The sequence below is a fragment of the Astatotilapia calliptera genome, chromosome 15, assembly GCF_964374335.1.
Source record: "Astatotilapia calliptera chromosome 15, fAstCal68.1, whole genome shotgun sequence".
Taxonomy (NCBI): domain Eukaryota; kingdom Metazoa; phylum Chordata; class Actinopteri; order Cichliformes; family Cichlidae; genus Astatotilapia; species Astatotilapia calliptera.
The window spans coordinates 40,370,660-40,397,123 of NC_137436.1; the positions used below are offsets into that span (position 1 = coordinate 40,370,660).

The 26,464-nt window shown below is 41.7% G+C and overlaps 2 protein-coding genes across 3 annotated transcripts; both read left to right on the top strand.

Moving 5' to 3' along the window:
• Positions 1–1,321: 1,321 nt before the first annotated feature.
• tomm70a (translocase of outer mitochondrial membrane 70 homolog A (S. cerevisiae)) lies at positions 1,322–10,082 on the top strand. The gene is made up of 12 exons (XM_026194262.2): positions 1,322–1,670; positions 3,161–3,334; positions 3,789–3,915; positions 4,011–4,120; positions 4,213–4,361; positions 4,637–4,844; positions 5,107–5,241; positions 5,326–5,433; positions 6,483–6,599; positions 6,962–7,059; positions 7,155–7,277; positions 8,434–10,082. The coding sequence occupies exons 1-12, from the start codon at positions 1,437–1,439 to the stop codon at positions 8,585–8,587; spliced, it is 1,737 nt and encodes a 578-aa protein (XP_026050047.1). The 5' UTR covers positions 1,322–1,436; the 3' UTR covers positions 8,588–10,082.
• A 1,636-nt stretch (positions 10,083–11,718) lies between these two features.
• tbc1d23 (TBC1 domain family, member 23) lies at positions 11,719–25,962 on the top strand. Of its 2 annotated transcripts, XM_026194260.2 has the most exons (19): positions 11,719–11,865; positions 13,450–13,561; positions 15,694–15,799; positions 17,055–17,259; positions 17,343–17,466; positions 17,743–17,867; positions 17,945–17,991; positions 18,079–18,182; positions 18,284–18,406; positions 18,521–18,613; positions 18,697–18,867; positions 19,155–19,197; positions 19,588–19,694; positions 19,829–19,971; positions 20,342–20,386; positions 21,098–21,186; positions 21,313–21,448; positions 24,798–24,992; positions 25,103–25,962. In XM_026194260.2, exons 1-19 carry the CDS (start codon positions 11,828–11,830, stop codon positions 25,185–25,187), a joined length of 2,091 nt encoding a protein of 696 aa, XP_026050045.1. In that variant the 5' UTR covers positions 11,719–11,827; the 3' UTR covers positions 25,188–25,962. The 2 variants fall into 2 exon arrangements, with proteins under 2 accessions (XP_026050045.1, XP_026050046.1); XM_026194261.2 differs by lacking the exon at positions 20,342–20,386 and having other exon boundaries at positions 25,103–25,431.
• The last annotated feature ends 502 nt before the right edge of the window (positions 25,963–26,464 follow it).

Sequence of the window (26,464 nt, forward strand, 5' to 3'; positions counted from 1 at the left end):
ACTAAATGCACAGAAACAAATGCTAATTCAAATTTTAAATAATAAAGTTTCTCTCAAAATGAATCTTTGATGATGCTAAAAGGTAATAAATGCAGGTTTTTTGCTCCACTACAGTGGTGCTGATGTATAAATCAGTCATGCTGCAAAGGCAATTGAAAGCCCCAGTGGGGCAGTGCATTATAATGCACCTCCATATATTCAACAGCAAGTACAAGAAAATTAAAATCTTAAAAAAAAGTTTTCAGATTTAAACAATAACAGAATGACTTCCTTGAAAAAGCTTTGAATCTGTAATAACAATCCCTATCAGTACAAATGCGTGTACTGATGTGCTTATTTAAAAAAGAAATCAAACTAGACTGGTGCAGGGGAAACATGTTCCAAACACCCGTCTGGATTTCAGGAATTGTATACTGGGAACAAATTTAAAGGGATTGAAGGAACTTCAGAGATGCACAGTACTCTGACACACATGTCAAACTCTGTGTGTGTGTGTGTGTGTGTGTGTGTGTGTGTGTGTGTGTGTGTGTGTGTGTGTGTGTGTGTGTGTTACTTGTAGCGTAAGTCCATACACAGAACAATAAGAGTTAACTGGGTCGCTCCTACTGCTGTTGTTGAACTGCTGATCTGCTGTGCACACTTCACCCACAGTACACAACAGAAGGGCACAAAACCCCTATTAAATATCAATCAGATTTCAAAACATTTAAAACAGTCAGCAGGGTACTGCTGCCTGCTGTGATACATCCTCTAACACTGGCTTCCTCTCACAAAACATCCAAGCTGACTGCTTGGACATCTCAGCAATGAGATAATAACAACGGGAGACCGGATCTCTAGACAACACATTAATCCACAGCCCACAACTCTACATGTCTTCTCAATGAGGAAAAATACCTCATCAGTGAGGGGTCCAAAAGGCCCAAACAGGGTATCAGACAGGCACCGGAACTGAGAGACGTGCGTGTTTTCTCTTCCAGACGTGACACGCTTTTTTTTTAAAATGCTCCCAGACTGTAATCACTGGCAAGTAACACTGCTGCTATTTACATTAGCTCCCTCGCTGATAGCTAAAGTGTAGCGTAGCCATCACTGTTGATTGTTTATGAAGTCTTAATAATATAGCAGGCGTCGCTGTAATATCAGTCAACAAAGTGCTTGGTCCACGTGGTCAGTGGTTCATAACAAACCTCTCTGTTCTAGCCTACAAACTGCACTGGAAAGGCGGTAGCTGGTGGTCTGGAGATGTTTGGACTACAAATCGTCGATATAAGACTGCAACTACACTCAGCCCCGTGGGTTCCCCTTCTCTTAGTATCCCATGATTCCTTGGTGTCTGTGACCTCGCGGAGCACGGGAAGAAGAAGCCGAGCTCGGTCACGCTGTATGCAGGAGGTGGTGCTGCTGGCTGGTTAACTATTGCTCACTTGTACATCATGGCTGCTTCGAAGCCAGTCGAGCCGCAGTCTGGGACTGGACTACCCCGGTGGCAGCTGGCCCTGTTAGTGGGGGCTCCCATAGTACTCGGAGTCGGGGCGGTCTACCTATGGAACCGCAGCAGGACGAAGGAAAAGAAGGGGACCGGGGAGCGGAAAACACCTGAAGGCAGCGCCAGCCCCGTGCAGGGCCAGGACGGCGAATCTCGATCCGGCCGAGAGCAGGAGAGCATGGTGACGCTTCTGCCGCCCTCATTTCACTCTTACCACATTAGCATGATGGGTGTCCGTGCAGTGGGTACACTCTTCTGACTAACCGTGTCATTGCCATAAAAATACAGTCAAGGACATCGGACGTTACCGCCTCTAAGCAGCTGCTCTACCTCCGCAGTGCAAGGCCGGCAGCAGCCGGTCCACTGGAGCCAGATTAGCTTATGCTAATCGCTAGAGAGCTAGCACTCAAGCTAACAGTAGCTAGGTCAGCATGCCTGGCTGCAAATGTTTGCGTCAAAAGACTTGAAAAACGTCCGTATCTGACGCCAAAATTCCCGATGCTGAGCGGTAAAATAGACATCAACCACATGATGATAATAATAATTACCCGAAATGAGGTTTGAGTTTTGTAACTAATGTTTAGCTGGCTAAGGCTGCTTTCCCAGAAAGTGACGTTGGGCGGGGATGGTTCGAGTCTGTTTTAGGTAGAGACAGTGTAGCAGCCAAAGGTGACTGTCACCTCATTTACTCTCCACTGTCATGCATAATGTCCTCAGTGATGGGCTGTATTTGCTAAACAGTGTAATGAAGCCAGTGCGTTTTAAATAGATGTTAAACATTTTCGGTTTACTTTCTGTTACATGTACATCTTACTAAAGTTTTTACATGATCTTAAAACGGTGTGACACACATGGGTAGGACAATTCTAACTGAACTGGATGAAAGACCAACGTTTTATTAGGTAGATACAGAAGTTTCTGTTCTTAGTTCAGGAAAATCATCAGGACCTTAATAAAACACATGTTAAACTCTTTTGTTTTTGTAAAGTAGGATTTATTTACTTGAGCGAGAAATTCATTTTTGTTTATGAAATAGACGTAAATAACCAAAAAATGCACATATTTCTGTTAAGTATGCCTGTAAGCCATTCCTGGTTATGTGTATAATCAACCCTGATGTCTTTTTTGTGGTCATACTAAATATTAACTTTCGTACAAACTCTGTTTTTGCCTTACATACTTTGCTGCCACATATTTCCCAGTATAATATTAAGAAATTATGAGTGGCTCAAGACATGGCACAGGACCTACTGTGCCTTTCCAAAGGCCTCTAAAATGATCACACTAATTGCTCTCGACACAGTGTAAAAGTGTAGATAAGAGTTCTGTATTTATTCTAGCGAAAGGAAGCATCCAGGGTGAAATTACCAAGACTCTGCATGCTACTGAGGTTTTGGGTGAAATTAATTGCGTGTACTTAAAGTTTTTGGTTGTATGCTGGTGTTATGTAGAGTGGGGAAAAGCATTTGTGCATGCAGTGCATAATCAGGCATTCAGTGTGCCCTTGGTGTCAATAATTACTGCAGCAGCTCACCAATTTGTTCGGCAAACCTCAGACTGTCGGTCAGTTGTTGCGTAGTTGTCATAAATTTTTTTTGTTTCCTTGGTCACGTTTCCAGTTTATTGGACAAATCAATAATTGTCCTTCTCTCTCTTTGTTTTTTCATTTAGAGTCCTTTGGATCGGGCCCAAGCATCTAAGAACAAAGGCAACAAGTACTTCAAAGCTGGAAAGTATGAAAACGCCATACAGTGCTACACAGAGGCCATTGCTCTGTGCCCCACAGAGCAGAAGTCGGATTTGTCAACGTTTTACCAGAACAGAGCTGCAGCCTACGAACAGCAGGTTGGCACAACATCCTGTAAACTATGCAGAAGTTGTTGTAGAGTTTAAAAATAATTAAAGGCACATTTTCAGAAGCATAATGTGTACACTGAGCTCCAGCTACCCCAGTTTAAGTGTTATTACTGTTCTCAGTTAGATATTGTCCCCAGAGATGTTCACTAGGTTAAGCTGGTTGGGTTGGACCTAAAATGGCTTTAGTTAAAAAGTCCTGCTGTTCTCACACCCTGATGGCATGCTAAATGAAACAAACTGTGGTTTCTGTCGGCTCCTGCAGAAGCAAACGGTTCGTGTTCTTTGGACAAGATTGTGTTTGAGTCTTAACTTTCCTCTTTTATATTTGAGGATTTACCGCACAAAGTATCTCATTTTGTCTCAGCGAGAGGTTAAAGTGATCTCTCATTGAGACACAGCAGGGATGTTTCAAATTAAAACTTAACTGAACCTTTGATTTCAGATGAAGTGGACAGAGGTGGTACAGGATTGCAGTAAGGCTGTTGAGCTGAATCCACGCTATGTGAAGGCTCTGTTCAGGAGGGCTAAAGCTCTGGAGAGACTAGAAAACAGGAAGGAGTGTCTAGAGGGTGAGATGTTTTTATAAAAATGTTTGTTCCAAGTTTAACTTTTGAGGTGCAACTCTCATTGACAGTCTGCTGCGTTTTTCTCCTGTGATCTCCAGATGTCACAGCGGTGTGTATTCTCGAGGCCTTCCAGAACCAACAGAGCATGCTGCTAGCAGACAAGGTGCTAAAGCAGCTTGGGAAAGAGAAGGCCAAAGAGAAGTACAAGGTGTTTGTTCACTTTCAGACACTTTCAGTTTTCTTTGCCTTTATCTTCACATTGAACTTTTTTTTCTTTTTCCCAAAAACATTTTGTTGCAGAACCGTGAGCCAATGATGCCTTCGCCTCAGTTCATCAAGTCGTACTTTAGCTCCTTCACTGATGACATAATCTCCCAGCCTCTGCAGAAGGGGGAGAAGAAAGACGAAGACAAGGATAAGGAGGGCGAGGCCGCAGAGGTCTCAGAGAGGTTGGCATATCTTCTTAATCCAAACTTTTTTCATAACCTACGGTTTCTGTTGTTACAGAACAATGTAAAGAATCTGTAGCACTGTGTTTATTTATGGCACCATTCTTGAGAAGAATAATTCAAATCTAACCTGCATGTTGTCGCACGTATTTAGACTAACGAAAGCAGGCAGGCTTAATTAGACTAAAGTTGTCATGGTATGCTAATTTAAAAACTGGTGGTGTGTGCTCATTAGGAGACATTTCTGTAGGTAATAGTTTTCCCTATATGCTTAGCTCTGGGTACCTGAAGGCAAAACAGTACATGGAGGAGGAAAATTATGACAAAATCATCAGCGAATGCACCAAGGAGATCGAGTCAGGAGGAAGATACACCGCTGAGGCGCTGCTGCTGCGCGCCACCTTCTACCTTCTGATTGGAAACTCTACTGCTGCTCAGCCCGACTTGGATCGGGTCATCAACATGCAGGACGCCAACGTGAAGGTACAGACGATTTATTATTGGGGTATTTTGGTTGTTTGTGTGGAAAGACTAAAAAGTCAAATAACGGTCTCGGGTAATTTTATTGTACTTCTTGCAGAATTTTGCCTGACAAGCTAGGTTTTAGCCAGAAGATGAATAGGCTTACCAAGTTGTGACTTTGGGAGCATGCCTGTTTTTTAGATCACATAATTTGTAAGCTCCAAAAACCATTTCTTTACAGGAGTCTTAAAAAGCCTTCTGTACTCTTATCTGAACTTTACAGCTGAGGGCCAATGCGCTGATCAAGCGTGGAAGCATGTACATGCAGCAGCAGCAGCCAATGCTCTCTACACAGGATTTCAACATGGCCGCAGAGATCGACACGAGGAACCCTGATGTGTATCATCACAGGGGGCAGGTACGAGTGAGGGTAAACTAGTAACCTGCTGTTGATTTGGTGTAATAACTGTTAACATCCAGTTATGCATGTATTCTCTCTCAGCTGAAGATCCTGCTCGACCAGGTGGATGAGGCAGTGGTAGACTTTGATCAGTGCATCCTGCTCAGGCCTGACTCTGCTCTGGCGCAGGCACAGAAGTGCTTTGCCCTTGTAAGTAACCAGATAAAGGCAAAGTTAAAAGCAGTGCGGCTCTTCATATGTAACAATGCACAGGTTCAACCACTATCTGAAACTATTCAAAAATCACAGAAGGTAAGATTGTTGGAGAGATCAGTCCACATCAGCACTGATTCAGAACTGGCACACACCAGCAGGGTGTAGGCAGAACTCCACAGGTCACCCTGCAGTCCCAAAGTGATGGTGACAAAATAAAAGGGACAACAAGACAGTGCAGGGTTCCTTAAGCCTTTAGACGGTGTGTCTGAGTAATCTACATATATAATATTATAAAGCAGCGGCCCCCAACCACCGGTCCGTGGCCTGGTCGTTTGGTACCGGACCGTGAGAGTTGAGGCTCGGGTGTGAAAGTTATGGTTTTCAGGGCTTTTATCGTTAACCCGGTTTCCCTGGGTCTAATCTCGTGTTGTAGTTGTGCGTCTTATTTTGAAAGAAATATTTACATATTACCATAGCGACCAGAGTACATTAAGGGGCAGAGAGGAGGATGTTACTCAGTGTTGTTGGTGCGTTTTAGGAGGACGCTGCTAATAAAGTTACACAATTACACAGTGAAGTCACGTTTATTATTATTGTAGTATTATTATCGTATCGTCTTATTTTGTTGTATTTATCCGCAACAGCTTAAAGGTCTGGCATTAAACCGTCCATGGCACAAAAGGTTGGGGAGCACTGATATAAAGTCACAATAGAAGAGAGAATTTTAGGGTAACTTTTCCAAAATAGCAGGAATGGCTAACGGTATGAGGAGACCTGGAAGATATGCCAGAAGTCTTTGAAAGTTTGGATGCAAGTCATGTTTGAGATAAAGCCTGAAAAACCTGCTCTCTGGTCCTCAAGCATATCCCACTTTTCACTGATCACTTTCAGTTTCCTCTTAATGGTCTGAGCGTCCCAGTTCCTGCTGTCTGTAACTGCCTGATTTTGCCTTAAATGTTTAATTATTTCTATTCATTATATGATCATATGGTGATTTTTGTCTGTGCCATTTATCATTTTCATTTGACTCTTCTGTCCTTCAGTACAGACAAGCATATACTGGAAGTAATATTTCACAAATACAGACAGCCATGGATGGCTTTGAAGATGTTATCCGGAGGTTTCCAAAATGTGCAGAGGGCTACGCTCTCTACGCTCAGGTATGCTCGGCTGGAGATGGATATAAACAAAATGTGACAGGCTGTAGTGTTACATTAACACATGAAATAGAAATACCGTGTGTTTCTGTTCTGTTTTAATACTTGTTTGCAGTCTTCTATTTCTCTGTGATAGCTTATTGTAACAAAACTGCTTATCTTGATTTGGCCAACTCCTCATGATATGTATTCAAAATAGCCATAAATCCTTAACATTTCCCACATTTGCTTGGAAATGTGGTTAATATGTGCACTGATTTATTTTTAGTAATTTTGTGAAAGCATTATAATCCTGTTGGGATGGGAAAGTGTCGCTTTCATGCCTGGTGGGCACGTTTTTACCAGTCCTCCTGTGTACTTCTCAGGCTTTGACTGATCAGCAGCAATTTGGAAAAGCCGATGAAATGTACGACAAGTGTATTGAACTGGAACCAGACAATGCTACAACATATGTCCACAAGGGGTAAGGGTTTCTCCCCTGTTATGTGGCTATATTGATCCATATAATGTCTCTGATTTGTTTGTGTAAATGTGACATGTTGTTTGCTCTGTCTGCAGTTTGTTGCAGCTTCAGTGGAAACAGGATCTCGACTTGGGTCTCGACCTCATCAGTAAGGCAATTGAGATCGACAACAAATGTGATTTTGCCTATGAAACCATGGGAACCATTGAAGTTCAAAGGTGAGTCACACAGTATGTGAGTGTTTGTTCCCAGGGATGATTTCTCTGCTGCTTTGTAATGTTTTCACTTGTACAAAGATAAAAATGGTAGCATGCTGGTATTTCTGTCAGGATGTTTTAGGAGTCCCATAGTGTGCATTTTTCTTCTTTATAAAACACTAAATGAGAGAAAGCAGTCAGCTGCTGCGCTTTGTGCTTTTGTGTTGCCCCTAAAGGAATATATTTGTACCATTTTGAACAGACTGGTTGAAGTGTTACAAACATCATGTTTGCGGTTTAAGGATCTGATTCTTACTTCAGGTGTGACAGGTTCCTGGGTCTGGATGAGCCCTTGTTAATGTTAGGAAAAGGAGGAATAGGAAATATTGTAATCGTGTAACCAGTCTGTCTCAATCTAGACTTGCCCGTGGTGGGAGGCTGTGGGCTGGGGTGGGCATCTTAGTATTCCCTCAACTTGCTCCCTGTAAATTGGGGCTTTTCACGATTGACAAGAGGTTTTTTTTTGTTTTTTTTCCCCCTGCACCTTTGGGTCAGGGAACGGGTGCTGACTGTCCTCTGCACTCGCCTAAACAACAGTTCAGCGTATCGGGAGCGCCTCAATGCTGAAGCTGCTGTACTGAGCTGTGGTCACAAGGTGTTTGGCGCCTGTCGTAGGCTGTCTGGCCCGTTGCTAGGAGCCATTCGATCTGTATACAGCCGTTGCAAGAGCTTGGTATGCTTAGCCGACAATAAGTCGAACTCATTCTTGGTGGGTGTTACTCTACCACGACTGCACTTTGTCACTGATTCTGTTCATGATCTTATGGACAGAATTTCTAGGTGTAGCCAAGTGAAGGAAGGCTTCTGCTTGGGCGGTCTCAGAATCTCATCTCTGCTTTTCTTAGATGATGTGGTTCTGTTGGCTTTAGCAGGTGGTGGCCTCCACCTCGCACTGCAGCAGTTCACAGCCAAGTGTGAAGCTACAGCTCCACACTCGGCTTAGTTATCTTACATTATGGGACTCTTTTGGGAGTAAGATGATGCCTCCAAGAACTTAAAACTCTGATGACTGCTATGGAAACACAGTCCCTGGGAAAAAATTCCTGTGGTGGTAAAAATGATCAAATCTACACATTTTTCAAGTGCTTGGTATAACTGGAGTGTTTTCTTTTTACAGGGGCAATCTTGACAAGGCGATCGAGATGTTCAACAAAGCAATTAACCTAGCGAAGTCAGAGATGGAGATGGCCCACTTGTACTCATTATGTGACGCCGCCTACGCCCAGACAGAAGTGGCGAGGAAGTACGGGCTGAAACCTCCGACTCTGTAACCGTTTTGCCAATGGATCGCCAATCTCAGTCTTCATTGTTGAATCTAACTGTGTTAAAAGTGCAACTGTCTGACTTCACTTTGATTTGTTAAAAAATAAATACTGGATGATATGGGGGGGAATTTGAAAAAAATGTGACTGTTTACGTCACACTGAAGGGGATTATTTTCATGGAAACCAGATTTGTACTCAAAGTCAAACTGAGGCTATGATCCTGGTCTCTGGTAGACTCAGTGGTTTATCAGGATGTGGGGTGGGGGGTGGATTTTAACCAACACCGCCCTTTATGCTGACACTTAATTCCACAATGGCGTCATTGTCTTTTTTTTTTTATTATTTTATGGCTCAGAATGAAAATAAAGGTTGTCATTTATGGAGGGAAAGTGTAGATGAGTGAGACGTATACGTGTCAGAAGATGTAGAGAGAATTGAAATGTTCAGTCTGTTGAACCCACAAGGGTTTGGAGACACTTTTAAATCGACAGACAATACTGTGAGAGCTTTATAGTTCCAATGGACTGTTCACTTGTTACTTGATGCTGATCTAAAGTGTTTGTGTCCACCTACTCCCATATTGTAACATACAGTATCAGTTCTGAATGCAAGATTAAAATTATAGTCAAATGTACAATGTCTGTATTGAAATGCTGGAGTTGATCCCAGGATACAAGCCTACAGAGTTTAGGCAAAGTTTTTTTCTTTCGTTTTAAATGGTGGGATTGCCTGTTTGCTTTTTTATATACTTCGTGCAGCATGTTCACTTTATAAATTAATGTAAATGCAATGCTCGTGCTGTCTTGAACACTAGGAAAACCCTTTTTGAGGCTTTTGTTTTTTTGCAGAACACTGATTAGACAAACTTAGCCAACTTTGTTTTTAGTTTTTTTTTTCTTCTTTTTTTAAAAGAAGTTGCCTCTTGTGTCAGAAGGGTATTTAGTGGTTTTTCCCCAGCTCATGTAAATTGGGAAACCTGATTGTTTTTATAGTTTCTGTGATTTTTTTTTTTTCTTCTTCATGCTACATTTCCTTTTACTTTTGACTGAATACTTAACACGGTGGTTTAATTCTAATTTGCTTTTTTCATCTCTCCTTTTCAAACAACCCGAGCCTTATTGTCTCCAGCCTATGCAGCTCTGAGAATCTCTTGGTACGGTGTGTGGTTTGGTTCTCAAGTAGCATCTGTGCACCACTGATGATTGTACGTCTGGAGCATTTAAAAAAAAAATGCAACAAAAAGCTCCCGTTCTCTGTGACATTCATTAGTCTCACCCCCAGTACACTATCACTGCATGTGTGGTGATGCCAAGGAACCAAATCATGCATTTTGAGCTGCAGCTGGTGAGACGGACTCCAACTAAAACCATATTTACTTAACCTTCAGAACATGGATGTGAACTAGATTTTGGCTGTTTGATATCACTGACATTCTGCATCTACCATACGTGTGGTGACCAAAGTGAAAGAATGAGTCCTAATAAAGTTATAATTCTTGGAATGAGTTTTACATCTGATCATTTCTGTTCACCCGGATTGTGCAGCACATTGTTTTTAAACCCCTGTAGTTAGAAACTAAATTTCGTTCTGATTATCTGAAACTTTGATAGAATTTTACAGTTTTTCTGATTTTCTTGCTAAGTAGCACACGTAAGTATTAAAGATATGTCTATTGAACAGACTATAGAGTCATTTCATAGTATTTCCTAAAAGGCCTCACAGCTGACCTTCCCAGATTTGTTTAATAGGAATTGTGCAAACTTTCCTGTGAGGGATTTTATGAAGACAGGGCTGTTTTTAGATCTTTTTCTGAGGGGCCATTTTAAAATTGCTAATCTATTAAAACACTTAAGCGTGACCTTTCAGATGCTTTAGGGTAAAGCTCTGGCACCATAAATATGAATGTGGACTCTTGGGACTGCTGCTCCATGATGAAGTTGAAACCCCTAAAATATTTGGATGTCTGACCACTGACAACAGCTCCTGGATATCAGGACATCCTACTGATATTACATTGGATTGATAAAAAACATCACTGTGATATTTCCCCAGACAAGAAATACAATTTAACATTTCATTAAGAGCAACTTTCTGTTATTATTCGAGTCAAAATGTGTGATGGTGTTTGCTCTCTGTGCAGAAATATTTTAGGAACAGCTGTTTGGGAGGTAAGGATATAACAGTGAAGTAGTTTAATACTGACTTATGTTACAAACTCTGTATTAAATTTTCTATATTTCTTTATTGTGTAAAGCTGTGACAGCAACTTTGACAGTTTGCCAAGGATCTGGCTCCAGGTGTTGCAGATGCTGGCAAGAAAAAATATATATCTGTGAATGCATTGCTACTAAAATGAAAAGATGGGCAGCAGAATAAATAATATTTAACTATTAGTTCATTAGAAAAAAGAAATATTCATGTCGTCTGGTCTATATGTATTTGGGCATGACACAATTTTTGTAATTTTGTCTTGAAAATAGGTTTTATTTGCTTTGTTATTTGTTATAGAATAACAAGAGAACAGGCCTCACTTTTCCATGAAACAGAACCTAAGTCGACTGTACAATTACTGCTAATCCTCTGGCAATGGCTTTAATTTACAAACATTTCAAACAAGTCTTGATTGTTCAATTTAAAATCAGCTGTTGTGGTGCACACAAGGAAAACTATTTAAAAAACATGTTTACATTTATAACAATACTTACAACTATAATGTATATGCAAAGACTACCACACAAAATCTAAAAAACAAACTTAAGTTTCCATTTATGATTATCTGAAGTTAGGAAAATTTACATTCAAATAAAAATAACTGTCATTCACACGATCAGAGCCAAATGTATAACCTATTTGCATCGATTGCATATGTTTATGTTTTAAGTGAGATATAAAGAATTTCTGACTCCTGACTTTAGTGATGTGTCCCACACTTTCTCACACAAACACAAACTTTGACCCACGTTTAGGATCGTGTCACTGTGTGTAAATTGTTTCTTCATCACACAGCAAGGTTGTTGGGATTAAACTCTGAGGTCAGCACATGTTGATGATGTTTTCTGTTTTTCTCTGTTTGTTGATCAATTATTAACTTTTAGCGCCCAAAATCAAAGCAAACAAGTAGTTTTCTCATCAGTTTCTTATCGCACTTTGATTTCACTTGTCAATCTCGACCCCTCGTTGTTCGGTGACGTCACCGCGCATAACGCGCGTGTTGACGACATCTGACGTGTCTCCGTCAACACAACAATGGCGGATGCCGTGGAGGAAGCTCTTCGGGGCAGCTGGTGAGACAATTTGTTGTTCAGTCAATATTTTCGGAGCCTTTGTCTCGATTGTCAGACAGTCGCGTCGGATTTCTGTCGCAGATTTCCGTGTAAAGTAACTAAAGATGAGTTTTTGTGTTTAAAATAGTGTTGGAGTTTGGTGACGTTACTGCTTACCAGCTAGCCAGCTACATGACAATTAGCTAACCCGGTTCTGATAAATTAACGGTCGATAAATCTCAGACGGATAAAATAACAGCTCTTAAGTCTGTTCGGTGACGAAGTCTACATTTTTATCGGTTTCTCTGCCTCAGTGGGAAGTTTAGTAGCAATGTTAGCCGGACAGCTAATATTTAGGCGGACAGCCGCTTCCCTTTAATCTACCCCAGCCTCACTCTGTTGTTCCAGTTTTATTTTACTCTGAAATATAGAAAAGAGTTTATAGAAAAGTGCTGGTTATATCTAAAAACTTTTAAAGCAGCTGCCATTAAGATGGTTGGCATCGTGAAAGAGGTCTTCATGTGTCAGATTAAAGGAAAAACCTGAACGATAGACCAGCAGAGAGGGCTCTGGTAGCTCTGTTGGTGTGAATGGTGCGTGTCCATTCAGATCTATCGTGAAATGTTTCTACTTTGTTAAGAAAGACCTCTTCTGTGACACTGCCATTTGTCACAGTGCACGGGTCACTGAGGAGTTCCATGAGTATAAAAGTGACCTGGATTTTATACATATGTATAAATGTGTACATACAATCATCGGAGATTTTGAACAAATGCGTTAGACATTGTTCTTCTCCGGCTTCATCAAAACGTCAGATGAGGAAATATCTAAAAATGGTGTTCATCTCTTTGGAGATTTGGAGAACCAACACACAGATTCACAGGGAAGCTGTGAATGCCCCCTTTTATGATGTTGCTGTATTGTTTTCCTCTTGAGTTTGTCACCTGTCTGTATGCGGAGTTAAATTAACATGTATTTTAAAAAAAAGATTAAGATGTAAATTAAGAGCAATAAACAACACAGGGCATTTAGTAAAAGCTGACATAATTTACATAATTACACAGATGTGAATAATGATTGAGTTAAATATGAAGTTAATAATAATGCATGTTGTTAACCCTGTTGCCTCACAGCGAGAAAGTCATGGATTTGAATCCACCATCTGACCCTGTCTTTCTTTGAGTTTGCATGTTCTCTGTGTGATTACTACTCTCGCTTCACCAGTTAACTGCTGTTTCTAAATTGCCCATAGGTGTAAACATTGTCTGTATGTCTTTGTTAGCCTTGCGACAAACTAGCAACCTGTCTCTTGCTCTGTAACATACACTGCAGCCCCCTCGGGAAGATGGATGTATGAACTTAATAAAACGTAGTGCTGGACAGTACAGCACAATTTTGAAGATTGGCAGTTTTGTCGTTTATAGTGGTATTATTAGTAATAATATTGTTTCTGCATCAGTGAGCCTTTGCATGGGTTTACTCTGAACCTTGGTGTAATAATTTACCTTAAAATGAACTCTTCAAATCTTATGTTTTGTTTTCAGCCTATGAACTTTTATCTTTATATTTTGTGGGATTGTAACTGTGCCGTTCGTTACTCTTCAGGGACCAGGATCTCATTGACGCTCTTGACTCTGGTGGCTCAGACATGGAGATGGAGAGGGGCACCATCCAGGTCCAGGAGCAGTCAGCTGAACACAGGGCCAAGATGTGGAAGGTGAGAACGTTGCAGCAGTTAGATTGTGGTTTCAAACAGTTATTGGACATGTACAACATACTTTGTACGTCTGTGGACAGAAGGCAAGCATTCTTACGTTAAGGTGTGAGTAGACTGGATCATCCCTTATTGGCACACCCAAAGAAAAGACTTCAGTTATGTCTTACATCACATAACAAGAGTCAGTATTGTATGTCAAGCATGTGGATGACAATAATGATGCTACTTATAGGTGACTGACTCGTCTTGGCTTCGCATGCAAAATACCAGCCTGTGAAAAGACACGTCATCGGCTGCACCCAGTTGTAAAGCAGCTTTGAATGGGATGTTTATTGTGTCTGATAATAGGCTGTTTGATAATATCATTAGGAGACCTTTTAGTCACTGTGTAAAGTTCAGAGAGCCTTTAATTTTACACCTCATAAAATTGAATAATTTGGTTTATTATAAAAAAGTTCAAATAATGCTTAAAGTCAAATCAAACACAAAGTGTTTATCAGTGCAGGAGAGCAGATGCAAGATTTCTTTTTTCACTTTAGGAAAACCTTAAAAATGAGAATAAAGTAGGTGTAGTTTTGTTTGTGTCAAATTCTGAAAACATTCGGACCTAAAAGTAAAAATTTGCACTTTGCTCCATTAATCATCGTATAAGTCATAGACTATAAACTGAAATTCACTTGGGCCACACGTGAAATGACAAAAAATATCATGGGCCAGACATTTACATTTGATTGATATGTTATATAATAGTTATTTATTTTTAAAGCTAAGCACTCCATTTACCAAAACAAAGTAATGGATTCTGATTTTAAACAACCTGTTTCACAAGCCTGAATATAACAACTCTGTGGAGTGGGCGTCTGTTTTGTGATAGCACGTCTAAGCCATAATTCCTAGACCTCCTCCTCACCAGTCACTTTCTTTAGCTCCTCCGGGAGTCCTGGGTCTGCCTGAGGGTCATGTCCTAGTTGGACATGCCTAAAACATATGACATGTCCAGGAGGTATCCTGGTCAGATGCCCAGATTACCTCAAAAAGCTCCCCTAGAGCAGGAAAAAAGAAGAAAGCTCATTTCTACCATTTGTATCTGCAGTCTCATTCTGATCATAAGTGAGAGTGGGAACGCAGATTGACCAGTTAATCAACTGCATTCCCTTCATGGTCAGGTTTCTCTTTAACACAACACACTGGTACAACCTTCGCATCAAAGCAGATGCTGCAATCTGGAGCGTTCACTATGGTCTTCTCATTCCTGCAGCTTCAACTTGATAACTCTGTGGTTGTGTGTTTGAAAAAAAAGAAAAGAATGAAAAGTCTGTAATAGTGTGGTTTCCATGTTACAGCCTGGAGGTATGAAAATGACTGCTCATAAAAAATCTAAAGATATCAAATGAACTTTCAAAGTTGTCGGTGAGTAAATATGGCCTCCCTAAGGGAGACATGAAGAAACGTATCTTTACCACTTTGTTACTTTTCAAAACAAAAACAATTATTTGCTTTAGCTGCGTGCCACGTTCATTGAGATCTGGAGCCTGTTTTACCTGTTCATCGCTCTGCAGCTGTACTGGGGTAAACTGGAGCAGCGGTCTCCAACCTTTTTTGTGCCACGGACCAGTTTATGCCCGACAATATTTTCACAGACCGGCCTTTAAGGTGTCGCGGATAAATACAACAAAATAAAACTAGTACCGGTACCAAAAAAAAGAAGATTTATTCATAACACACGTGAAAAGGCCCAGGAAAACCGAGTTAACGATAAAAACGATAACAAAATAACGCTGAAAACCGATAAAAACCCCGAAAACCAGACATTTCACACCTGAGCCTCAACTCTCGCGGCCCGGTACCAAACGACTCACGGACCGGTACCGGTCCGAGGCCCGGGGGTTGGGGACCGCTGAACTAGAGGGTGCAGAGATTTTTTTTTTTAAATTAATTTCGTTTTTTTTCTCTCAAAATGTTCCAAAAATAATATCAGCAGCTTCTACAGTATTTTCTTCATGTGTATGAATTTGTTGTCCATCAGTGCAGTGAGATTTTGGCCACTTATAGCAGATCAGTCTTTATTTCCTGAATGTCAGGTCTCCTTTTCTCCCCGTGCTCAGCACTGAATCCTTGTTTTGTTTTTGCAGATTGCTCTCAATGTCTCCGGAAAAGGCGACAGCCTGGCTTCCTGGGACGGTGTCCTCGATTTACCAGAACAGAAGCTCATTCATAACCGGAGTCAGCAGCTGATCGGTGAGTAAATGTCGGTGCCTCTGAATACGTTGACACAGTCCTGACCTTTGGATTTGCAGTGAGTTTCTCAAGTGTTTTCTGGCACATCCAACTTGAGAATAAATTTTTAGTTCAGTAAAAGTCAGTGCATTATTTGTGTCAGGAATTTTGCTCTATTTTGTTTTTTGGCTCCATATCTCAACATTTAAGATCCACTGGGTTTGGCTGGTGAGGTTAAGGGGCTAAAATTCAAGAAAAAAAAATTATAGGCTGTTTGAGTTTAAAGTTGGATATTTGTGGGGGAAAACAAGCTCGGCTTAGATGAGATTTATTTTTAAAATTAGGGATAAAATTCACATATTTGAACTCTTTGGATTATTAACTCATAAAGCATGTTAGGTCTTATCTTTAAGTCAGAAAAGAAACTAAAAGCTCATTTTCATTAAATAGAGTTGCTCTGGACTAATAGCACTGGTCTCTGTGTGCAGCTGGCTCTGAGACGACCGTCTACAAAACACAAAGTATTTAGTAATAACATCGATCTGCTGTTTGCAGTTTATCTTATTGCAACTCTTGTCTGATATGATGCGCTGCTAATGGGCTGAATATGAGAGTTTGTGCCTGTGTGATGTTGGTGATCTACTGCTAAGACTTCTGAAGCCCTGATGATCCTCCAGAAATGTTATGTTTGGTTTAAAAATACTTTCTTTAAAGGTTTAAATCTTCTCCCTAATCTCAGTTTCCTATCATGTTCCTGTGAGTTTCCGATGCTGGTGTGGGAGGATACTAACGCTTCCTTGTTGTGGTAGCATTGTCCGCCCTCCATAATGCAAAAACGCCTCAGTGGAGCAGCACTCTTGCTGCTGAAGAGATGCAGAGGAGTTTATTTACCACTTCCTACATTAGATAGAAAAAACGGGGAGTTATACCATCGGGGTAGCCTCGTGAATCATCTAGCCTGCTCTAACTTTGTACTTTTTTCCCTTCTTGTTCAGTAGAATAGCTCCCCTCCCCTCCAGTCTTTGTCACACCCTCCTCTAATTTGAAATTCAAACCAAAAGTCCCGTCATTTATTTAAAGGAGTACGGAGCTGTGAGCATGAACGGCTGTCACAAGTTTAGATTATATGCTGACGTGAAACTATGGGGAGAGATTCAATTGAATAGAAATCTGATAATAATGACATCATTTAATGCATCAATAGGAAAAAAAAAACTTGACCTATTTGGAAAAGATAACTAAAACTGCCGACCCCCTCCGTGTGTCCCATGTTTAGACCAGCTGGCAGTGTCAGAGGAAGAGAGGAGTGAAATGGTGTCCGACGTTGAGTCAGTCATCACTTTCTACTGCAAGTCGCGTAACATCACTTTCACCCCTGAGCTCAGCTGGCCGCACCTGCTCAAACCGCTGCTGGGGCTTCATCTACCCCGGAGCGACCTCTACAACTGCTTCTATGCTATCATGAACAAATACATCCCTCGGTGAGTCATCTCAGCCTCCTTGTCCCCTTCACCCCACTCACACAGACCCGCAGGCTTTGACTGTAAAAGCTTTCCCGTTTCAGGGACTGTGTGCCCAAAGGCCGACCCTTCCACCTGTACAGACTACTGCTGCAGTATCACGAGCCAGAGCTGTGCTCGTTCTTGGACACCAAAAAGATCACACCAGACTCCTATGCCATCAACTGGGTATGTTGCCTCATGTTAAATAAGTTTTACAACATTTTTGCCCCATTTCAGAAAAAGATTCAGTCAAAAACAATTAACGGCATACAGCTTCAATTTTGGTGAAATAAAAGTTGGTACCAGCATTTTTACCCCTGCAGAAGTGATATTCGTTCACATGCATTTACTCCATATTTTTTCATCAGCTATTCTCCACCTGTGCAGCTCTAGAGCTCAAGTAACACTGCTCTTCATGTGGCCATGGCAAACGATGCGTCTGTGTTTGTCTCTGTTCCACAGCTGGGTAGTCTGTTTTCAAGCCACTGCCTTCCTGAAGTTACCCAGACATTGTGGGACTCGTACCTCCAGCAGGCGGACCCTTTTCTCATCTTCTTTCTCATGCTTATCATCCTCGTCAATGCCAAGTATGCAGCCAGAAAGATAATCCAGCTCGTGGCTGTTTGTGCCAGCTCTGAAAGTTTGTTTTTGTTTGTATCCTCAGAGAGACCATACTTACACAAGAGGGAGAAAGCAAAGAGGACATTATCAGTGAGTTTGTTCCTCTCTTCTCATTTGTACAGTTTTTGAACGTCTTTTTAATGTAATTAAATGTGGGGGAAAAAAATGTCATCCCAGAAATGCTGGAAGCGTCTCCTTCTCTCCTGGAGTCTGAGGACATTGAAGACTTGTTTTCACTGGCCCAGTATTACCAGAGCAAAACCCCTCTGTCGCTCAGAAAGGTGAAGCAAATAAAAACTGAGCAGTGCTGAATATAAACAAAGAGACAACGGCAGCATCTAAAAAAACCTCATTGTTTGTTTCCCTTTGTCTGTTTCTGTAGATGAATCAGAATCTGTTTGGTAGCAGTTTGGTGGCTCTCAAAGAGGAGGACACTGACCTCAGTCAGGCATTGTGCCTCCCTGTGTCTGTCCCTGAAATCCTGCAGGCAAACCAGCTGCAGCAGGTCAGTGACACTTTGAGTGGGAAATTATTAACTGTTCTCAAGTTTGCCCTGTGAGTTTAAGGAAGAAAGAGGATGTGAGGAAACTGGACTTTTTCTTTTTTTTTTTTTTTTTAGGATGGGGTACGTTTTTTCGTGGTGGATTGCCGGCCTGCAGAGCAGTACAATGCTGGCCATCTGTCCACAGCCTTCCACCTGGACTCAGACCTGGTGAGGGACAGGGGCTTTAGGGATTTGTTGAAAAATATATTTGCAGTAAACGAATATAAAACAAGCTTTATGTCTTCTTACAGATGCTCCAGAACCCATCTGAGTTTGCACTCTCTGTGAAGTCCCTCCTGGAGACACAGAAGCAGTCTTTAGAGTCGGGGTCCATCGCCAGCGGAGAGCACCTGTGCTTCATGGGCAGCGGGAGAGAAGAGGAAGACATGTACATGAACATGGTGTTGGCACATTTCCTGCAGGTGAGCTGTGAAAGTGGGATCCATATATAACGATTACAAACGTTTCCTTTAGATTTTTTCAAACTGTCAAAATCTCTGTTTGCTTATAAAATAAAATAAACGAAGCAGAAGCAGGAAAGTCATTATAATTCATGCTTTAAAAAAAGTAGTAATCACTGGAAGTTTTAACTGGAAAAATGAGAATTGTGTGACCTTGTTTGGCAAAACAAATGATTTTGTGATCTTTGTGTTGCAATATTATGGATGATATTCTAGCAGATCGGCTAATTTCAAGCTTTCTGTTACAGAAAAACAAAGAGTATGTCAGCATCGCAAAAGGAGGTTTTATGGGTGAGTAGGAAAATGACAATACTGACAAGCACATTAGTCTGCATACACACAGAGAAGTAATATGAACATGGAGAGGCCTATTTTTGCGTGTATGTGTAAGTTATAGTTTTTGTAATGGTTACATCGGTGAGGTGATGCAGCAGTGGCTGTCAGTGATTTGTCAGGATCTTGTTTGGACAAATCCATCATCATTTTTTAGCATGAAATAAAGTTAAAATACTATATTCATTTCTTGTACATATATGTATGTATATAGGGTAGATAGATAGAGAGAGATATGTTTCTGAGAAACTTGTACACATCCACATTTTTATATATCTGTCTTTTGGTCACAACTGCAGTACAGAAAATTGTGAAAGCTAAAATTCACAGAGACACGTGTACTTCCAGCTCTTCAGCAGCACCTGGTAGACATGAACGTCGAGGGGCTTGACTCCTCGTACGTCCACTGGATCGTCAGCACATCTGGATCTCACAGCAGCCTCAGCTCAGCTGATGTAAGAAGTTAGGGGAGCCAGCCAACCCCCTTTATCATAAAGGACATAAACATCACAATATGCTCCACACTGGAGGTGTTAAGAGAGATCTTCTGTCTGATGGCACGGATTGTTACATTTTTCCATGAATACAGGGAGAGTCTCTGAGCGGCCCTGGAGACAGCAAAGGTGTGAAGTCCCTGGTCAACAAAATGACATTTGCTCTCAAGTCCAAGTCGGTCAATGTTAAGGAGAAGATGATCAGCTTCATTGAGAATACCTCTGCCCCCGTCGACAGGTGAGAAACTAGTTCCTCAAAACATTCACCACTGAAGCTCACACTGCAACACACACTCTCAATTTTCTGTGTAAATCATACAGTTCGCTACAATAACAGAATGCAAATTAATATTATAACACTGAAAAAAAATCAAGTTTGTGATTCTTCTCACATATCAAATACTAAAAACCAAAGTACCAGAGCGCCTTCTGAGAGCCAACTGATCCCTCTTCAGATGAAATTCTACCAGAACAGTTCAAATTTACCGTTTTTTGACATCCTGCTAGTTTGGGTTTAGTGCATATTTACACCTGACTGAAAACACCATATTTGCTTTTCCATATTTCCTGTCATGAAATTAAGTTCCTTGTGCCTTATCCCATAATAGAATATCTTTCAATCTACCCTGGCCAGAGAAGGTGATTCCAGATCGGTAAGAGCTCCCAAACATCCAGATGTTTATCACTGGCATGCCCACTGGCTGTAGACCCGCACCACTCCCAGGATGTTTGGAGACTTTTAACGCATGCTTAGTATCAGCATCTCCGCCTACACCTGCCTACACTCATGTAACAACACCACACGTTCCCATACAGTACGGGCAGCAGGCTGTCTATGAGATACCGTTTCTTAGAATTTCTCTTCATGCTTTCACTAACAACATAAAACTGCTGTTTTGTCTGCACTGTCGGAGCTGCTCCAGCCTTTTAGGAAGCATTGAGTCATCTTTACATCCACAAGGTCGTCGTTTTCTAGTCTAACTCACCGAGGCCTTTGACTTCACCTTTGTTTGCTTGGAGATGCACTGAAAAGTCTGTCTTTCCATTTCATTATAGTTCTTTCAGATGATAGTCAGGGCTATGCAAAACCATAAAATAAACTATAATTTGCTTTAAATAGCCCTGAATATCATACAACCACTAATCTGTAACCCAGATGTCGAGCTAGAAATGTCTCGTTTAACCTCTTCCTTTTTGTATTTAACAGCACAACCTGTGGCAGTAGTGGGCTAATATTTTTTTTACTGCAGGCTGGAGGTCTTCATGCCATTGATGTTTGTGTGCAAACTGTTTAATGCACTTAATGTATAATTATCTAGTGTGACTATAATGCTCTGACCTGCCTTGTTGCCCTCTGTAATCAGGCATGTGAGCAGCAGCGACCGCGTCGGCAAACCTTACCGGGGAGTGAAGCCTGTGTTCAGTATTGCTGATGAAGAAGAGTACGATACAGGTAAAGTTACAGCTAACACAGATTACAATTAGAAGAGGGTATTATTTTGTGAAATATTTAAGCATTGTGAGGGCTTTTATTTTGAAGAACAAAATGATTATTACTTCCATCTGATCTTCCTGCCAGATGAGATAGACAGTTCCTCCATATCTGATGATGACCGGAAGGAGATTGTCAACATTCAGACCTGGATAAACAAACCTGATGTAAAACATCATATTCCATGTAACGAGGTGAAAGAAACGGGTCACATGTTCCCCAGGTAAGCTGTCAGTTTTGTTTAGGAAACGTTTTAAATGAGTACAGTGACCTTGAAGCATATTGCATGGCAGCCATAATAAGGGCAGGTTGAAGTCTTTAAATACTAAGGTAAGGTGCTTCACTGCTTCCTGAACATAGTTCCTGATTTTCAGAGGCTCCAAATTAATTGAACAAGCTAACATACGTTTAAATACAAGGATTGTTTTTAATAGTTGGATAAAGTCTGGAACCCATGAACATCAATAAATCCTGTGTTTCCTCTGCCACGCCTACCGCGTCTGCCTTCACTTGCTGCTTGTTTATGGGACTTTCTGCTTTCAGTTTTATCTTCAGTAACTGAAAAGAGATCACGTGACTGACTTGGCCATTTCTTTTCCTTCAGAAACTCTTGGGTTGGCTTTGCAGGAAGCTTTGGATCATTATCCATCTGCGCTATAAAATACCATCCCACATGTCTTGCTGCATTTGACTAAATTTGACAGCATTAATCGATAGGGCTGTTCGATATAACGATATATATCGGACGACGATATAAAAACGTCTATCGTTTCATTTTACGCTATCGTTTGTTTCGTGGTGTGGCAAAATAAACTGTTTACAGCAATATTTGTCATGGTTCTGATGTCACTGTAGTGGCTATATTCATTTCTTAAAGTTCTCTCTTTCTCTTATATTTTATATAACCACACTGCTGACGGACAAGCGCCTGTTTTTATGTGTTGTCCTTAGCAACAACGACGGTAACACCTTCGCGTGTCCGCTTGTTTATGTTCCACGTAAACCTTTCACAATAAAGCTCAAGATCCCGTTGAGACTTTTCAAAATAAACTGAATCACATGAAAGAGCAGATTATTTACTGATGAGAAGTAAAAAAGAGCCGCCAGGTGCTAAAAAATAAACCATAGACTCAAACGTTAGAACAGGCTTTTCCCCGCAGCACGCCGTGTAATAAATACTCACAAAGAAAATGGCGGCCGTTAAAACTTATGTCTAAAAATGTATCGTTTCATGCATCGGTTAAAACACTCGACTCCAGCTACATGACGCACAGCTGGAAACACTTCACGCAAGTCGAGCTGCCCGAGATTCACAGACTTTACAGAAAATGTTACATTTTTGTGATTTATATCGTTATCGGACGATAGATGTCTGATATCGGGATGTGAGGTTTTGGTCGTATTGCACAGCCCTATTAATCGACTGAATATTAAGAAACTCATTGCAAGTGTCCTGGGAACTCTCAGGATTTTCAAAGTAAAGTGTATGTCTTTGCAAGAAGAGGAGAAAATGTGAATGACTAACATTTCTTGATAATTTAATTTTCTTCACTGAAATCGTGATGCTTCCCATTGAGGTGAAAGTATGTTTTTGGCTTCTTGAGCACAGTTTTTGACATCCTTCCCTGGGTGTCAAAATTCAAATTTTATTTGTCACGTACACAGTCATACACAGTACGATATGCAGTGAAATGCTTACACAACTGCTCGTGACCTAAAGAAAAATGAAAAGGCTATGAATAAGATAGGAAATAAATATGAAAATTAAAAAGGGTAAATTTAACTAGGAAGGAATAAAATAAGATAAAATATATAAATTAAAGTTGAAAATAAAATAACTGTACAACAAAATACACAGTATAGAAATATATAAGAATGTATGAAGAAATATAAAAAAAAAAAAAAAAACACCCAGCACGCCCCTGCGGGCGGTTTATCCTTCAAGCTCGGGTCCTCTACCAGAGGCCTGGGAGCTTGAGGGTCCTGCGCAGTATCTTAGCTGTTCCCAGGACTGCGCTCTTCTGGACAGAGATCTCCGATGTTTTTCCCGGGATCTGCTGGAGCCACTCGCCTAGCTTGGGAGTCACCGCACCTAGTGCTCCGATTACCACGGGGACCACCGTTACCTTCACCCTCCACATCCTCTCGAGCTCTTCTCTGAGCCCTTGGTATTTCTCCAGCTTCTCGTGTTCCTTCTTCCTGATATTGCTGTCATTGGGAACCGCTACATCGATCGCTACGGCCGTCTTCTTCTGTTTGTCTACCACCACTATGTCCGGTTGGTTAGCCACCACCATTTTGTCCGTCTGTATCTGGAAGTCCCACAGGATCTTAGCTCGGTCATTCTCCACCACCCTTGGGGGCATCTCCCATTTTGACCTCGGGACTTCCAGGTTATACTCGGCACAGATGTTCCTGTACACTATGCCGGCCACTTGGTTATGGCGTTCCATGTATGCCTTGCCTGCTAGCATCTTGCACCCTGCTGTTATGTGCTGGATTGTCTCTGGGGCATCTTTACACAGCCTGCACCTGGGGTCTTGCCTGGTGTGATAGACCCCAGCCTCTATGGATCTTGTGCTCAGAGCTTGTTCTTGTGCTGCCATGATTAGTGCCTCTGTGCTGTCTTTCAGTCCAGCTTTGTCCAGCCACTGGTAGGATTTCTGGATATCAGCCACCTCCTCTATCTGCCGGTGGTACATACCGTGCAGGGGCCTGTCCTTCCATGATGGTTCCTCGTCTCCCTCCTCTTTCTTGGGTTTCTGCTGCCTGAGGTATTCACTGAGCACTCGGTCAGTTGGGGCCATCTTTGTGATGTATTCGTGGATGTTCGTTGTCTCATCCTGGACTGTGGTGCTGACACTCACCAGTCCCCGGCCCCCTTCCTTCCGCTTAGCGTACAGCCTCAGGGTGCTGGACTTGGGGTGAAACCCTCCATGCATGGTAAGGAGCTTTCTTGTCTTTATGTCAGTGGCTTCTATCTCCTCCTTTGGCCAGCCTATTACCCCAGCAGGGTACCTGATCACAGCTTTTCTAGCGGCCTCTTCATGGTTCCCATTCGCCTGCGGGATCCCCAGGTACTGGCAAATATGAATGAAAAAAATAATTGTATATCACAATAACAGCAGCTGTGCAAGTATTAAATGGACATGAAGAAATAATGTCCATGTTGTGCAATCCACATTATGTCTTGTGCAGTGCAAATATGCTTAAAGTGATTTAAGTGATGAAGTGAAAACAATGTCCAGAAAGTCCAGTGTGTGTGTGTAAGAACCATATGTGTGGGTCAGTACTGTGTGGTGGTGTGATTGAGAGACCGTATCGCCTGCGGGAAGAAGCTCCTCCTCAGTCTCTCTGTGTTGGTCTTCAGGGAGCGGAATCGCTTTCCTGACCTCAACAGAGAGAACAGTCTGTTGTTGGGATGGCTGAGGTCCTTCACCATCTTCCTGGCCTTGGTCCAAGGGTGGACGAGTTTGGCTTCGATGTGCAATGAGAAACGAATAAACAAGCAAGCGCTGCGGCCACTTATTAAACATTAACTCCTAACACTGATTCTTCTTTTGTGTTTCCAGTCATTTGTTGATCACAGCCACTCACATGTACTGCCTGAGGGAGATCGCCACAAGGAAGGGCTTTGCTTACATCCAGTCCAGACAAGCGCTGAACTCAGTGGTGAAGATCACATCCAAAAAGAAGCACCCAGAGCTGATCACGTTCAAGTTTGGAACCAACAATTCAGCTGGAGTGGAGATTTCAGTGGTTGAGAGGTGCTTGTCTGCACGCAGATGAAAAACTAATCAGACATGAATTTTAAAGTAGTGGCTTTACGATTTATTAACATTTTCCCTTTCAGCTAATGTCTTTTTCTCTGTCTCAGATATTTGATTCCCAATGCGGGCGATGCCACGAAGGTCATCAAGCAGCAGATCATGAAAGTCCTGGATGCCCTGGAGAGCTCATAAATGGTGGTGGTGAGCTCGTTTTGGGAGATTAATACAAACTGTAGGAAGAGGCTCCGCCGGTGAAATCTACTCTCCCTCCTGGACAGATCCCAGTGCAGGTGTTGACTGTGAAGCCCCGTGTGTCTGTCTTTGGGACATGTGGGCACACTGCTGACTGCAGACCTGTGAGCCAGGCTGCGAGTGTTGAAATATTTAGGTGCTCCGCTGTCATCCAACCATTATATTATACTTATTTAAAAAGAAATATTGGTTGTAGTGTATGTTCTTCTCTACTGTTAGTATAAAAGGGGATCTCATTACAGAGGAGCTCCACTCTGATGAGTTCCCGCTGGCCTTAACGTAGCGTACTGACCGACCAGTGGCGAACTTCTTTCATCCACACGTGACTGACCTTTTCTTTTCCACCTGAGCATTTTGATGATGACCCATTCTTTTGATGTGAGCAGTATTGAGTTTCTCGTAACATGTTGCGTAGATTTAACGATCATCTGGTCAGCATGAGTCAGCCAGCTCGGACATAACGATGCACACCCCCACCCCAGAAAAGCAGTACTGGCACATGAAGCAGATTTCCTACTGCAGTAACTGTTTTTGATAACTTTACTTTTCCAGCAGGCAGCCTTAAATATAAACTATTTGGCGGTTAGTTTATAAATATGTAATGTGTATATATATATTGTGTAAACTGCTCTGTATACAGACCTTTGCAATGTCATTTTGAAAGCATATCCTGAGAGAATATGCAGTGAAACTTGTAAACTTTGCCAGGTTTGAAGTTCCCCTTCTTTCTGATTTTCTGGTTTTATGAAAATTGATTAACCTCATCTCATAGCAGTCTGATGTAGCTCCCAGAAAGCCTTTCTGGACTACATTATGAGCACCTCAGTATTTTCTCGTCCCAGTCAGATTCACCATGTGAATGACATCCCCCGCTCCCCCGATGAGTAAATTATATCCAGAAGGCTGAAACATTAGGGAGAATGAAAACATCACACTAACGAGCTGCAGAGGTTTGAAAGGAATGGACCTGATATGCTCATTTGCAGCTCTATTTTTATTTTTGGATTCAACTAGAGTAGCTTTGCATGACTGGCAGTGCAGAATAATCCTTATTTATGTTGTCCTCCAGCTTCAGTTCATCTGTTGTCTAAAGTTCCTCCTCTTTTAAGGCAACTTGTATTCTGATTGGCCCCCGAACAGCACTGATGTGATCTCTTTGACATCATACAAGTCAAAGTGTGTAACCCCGAGCCCTGAGAGCAGTCGGAAGTCTGAGC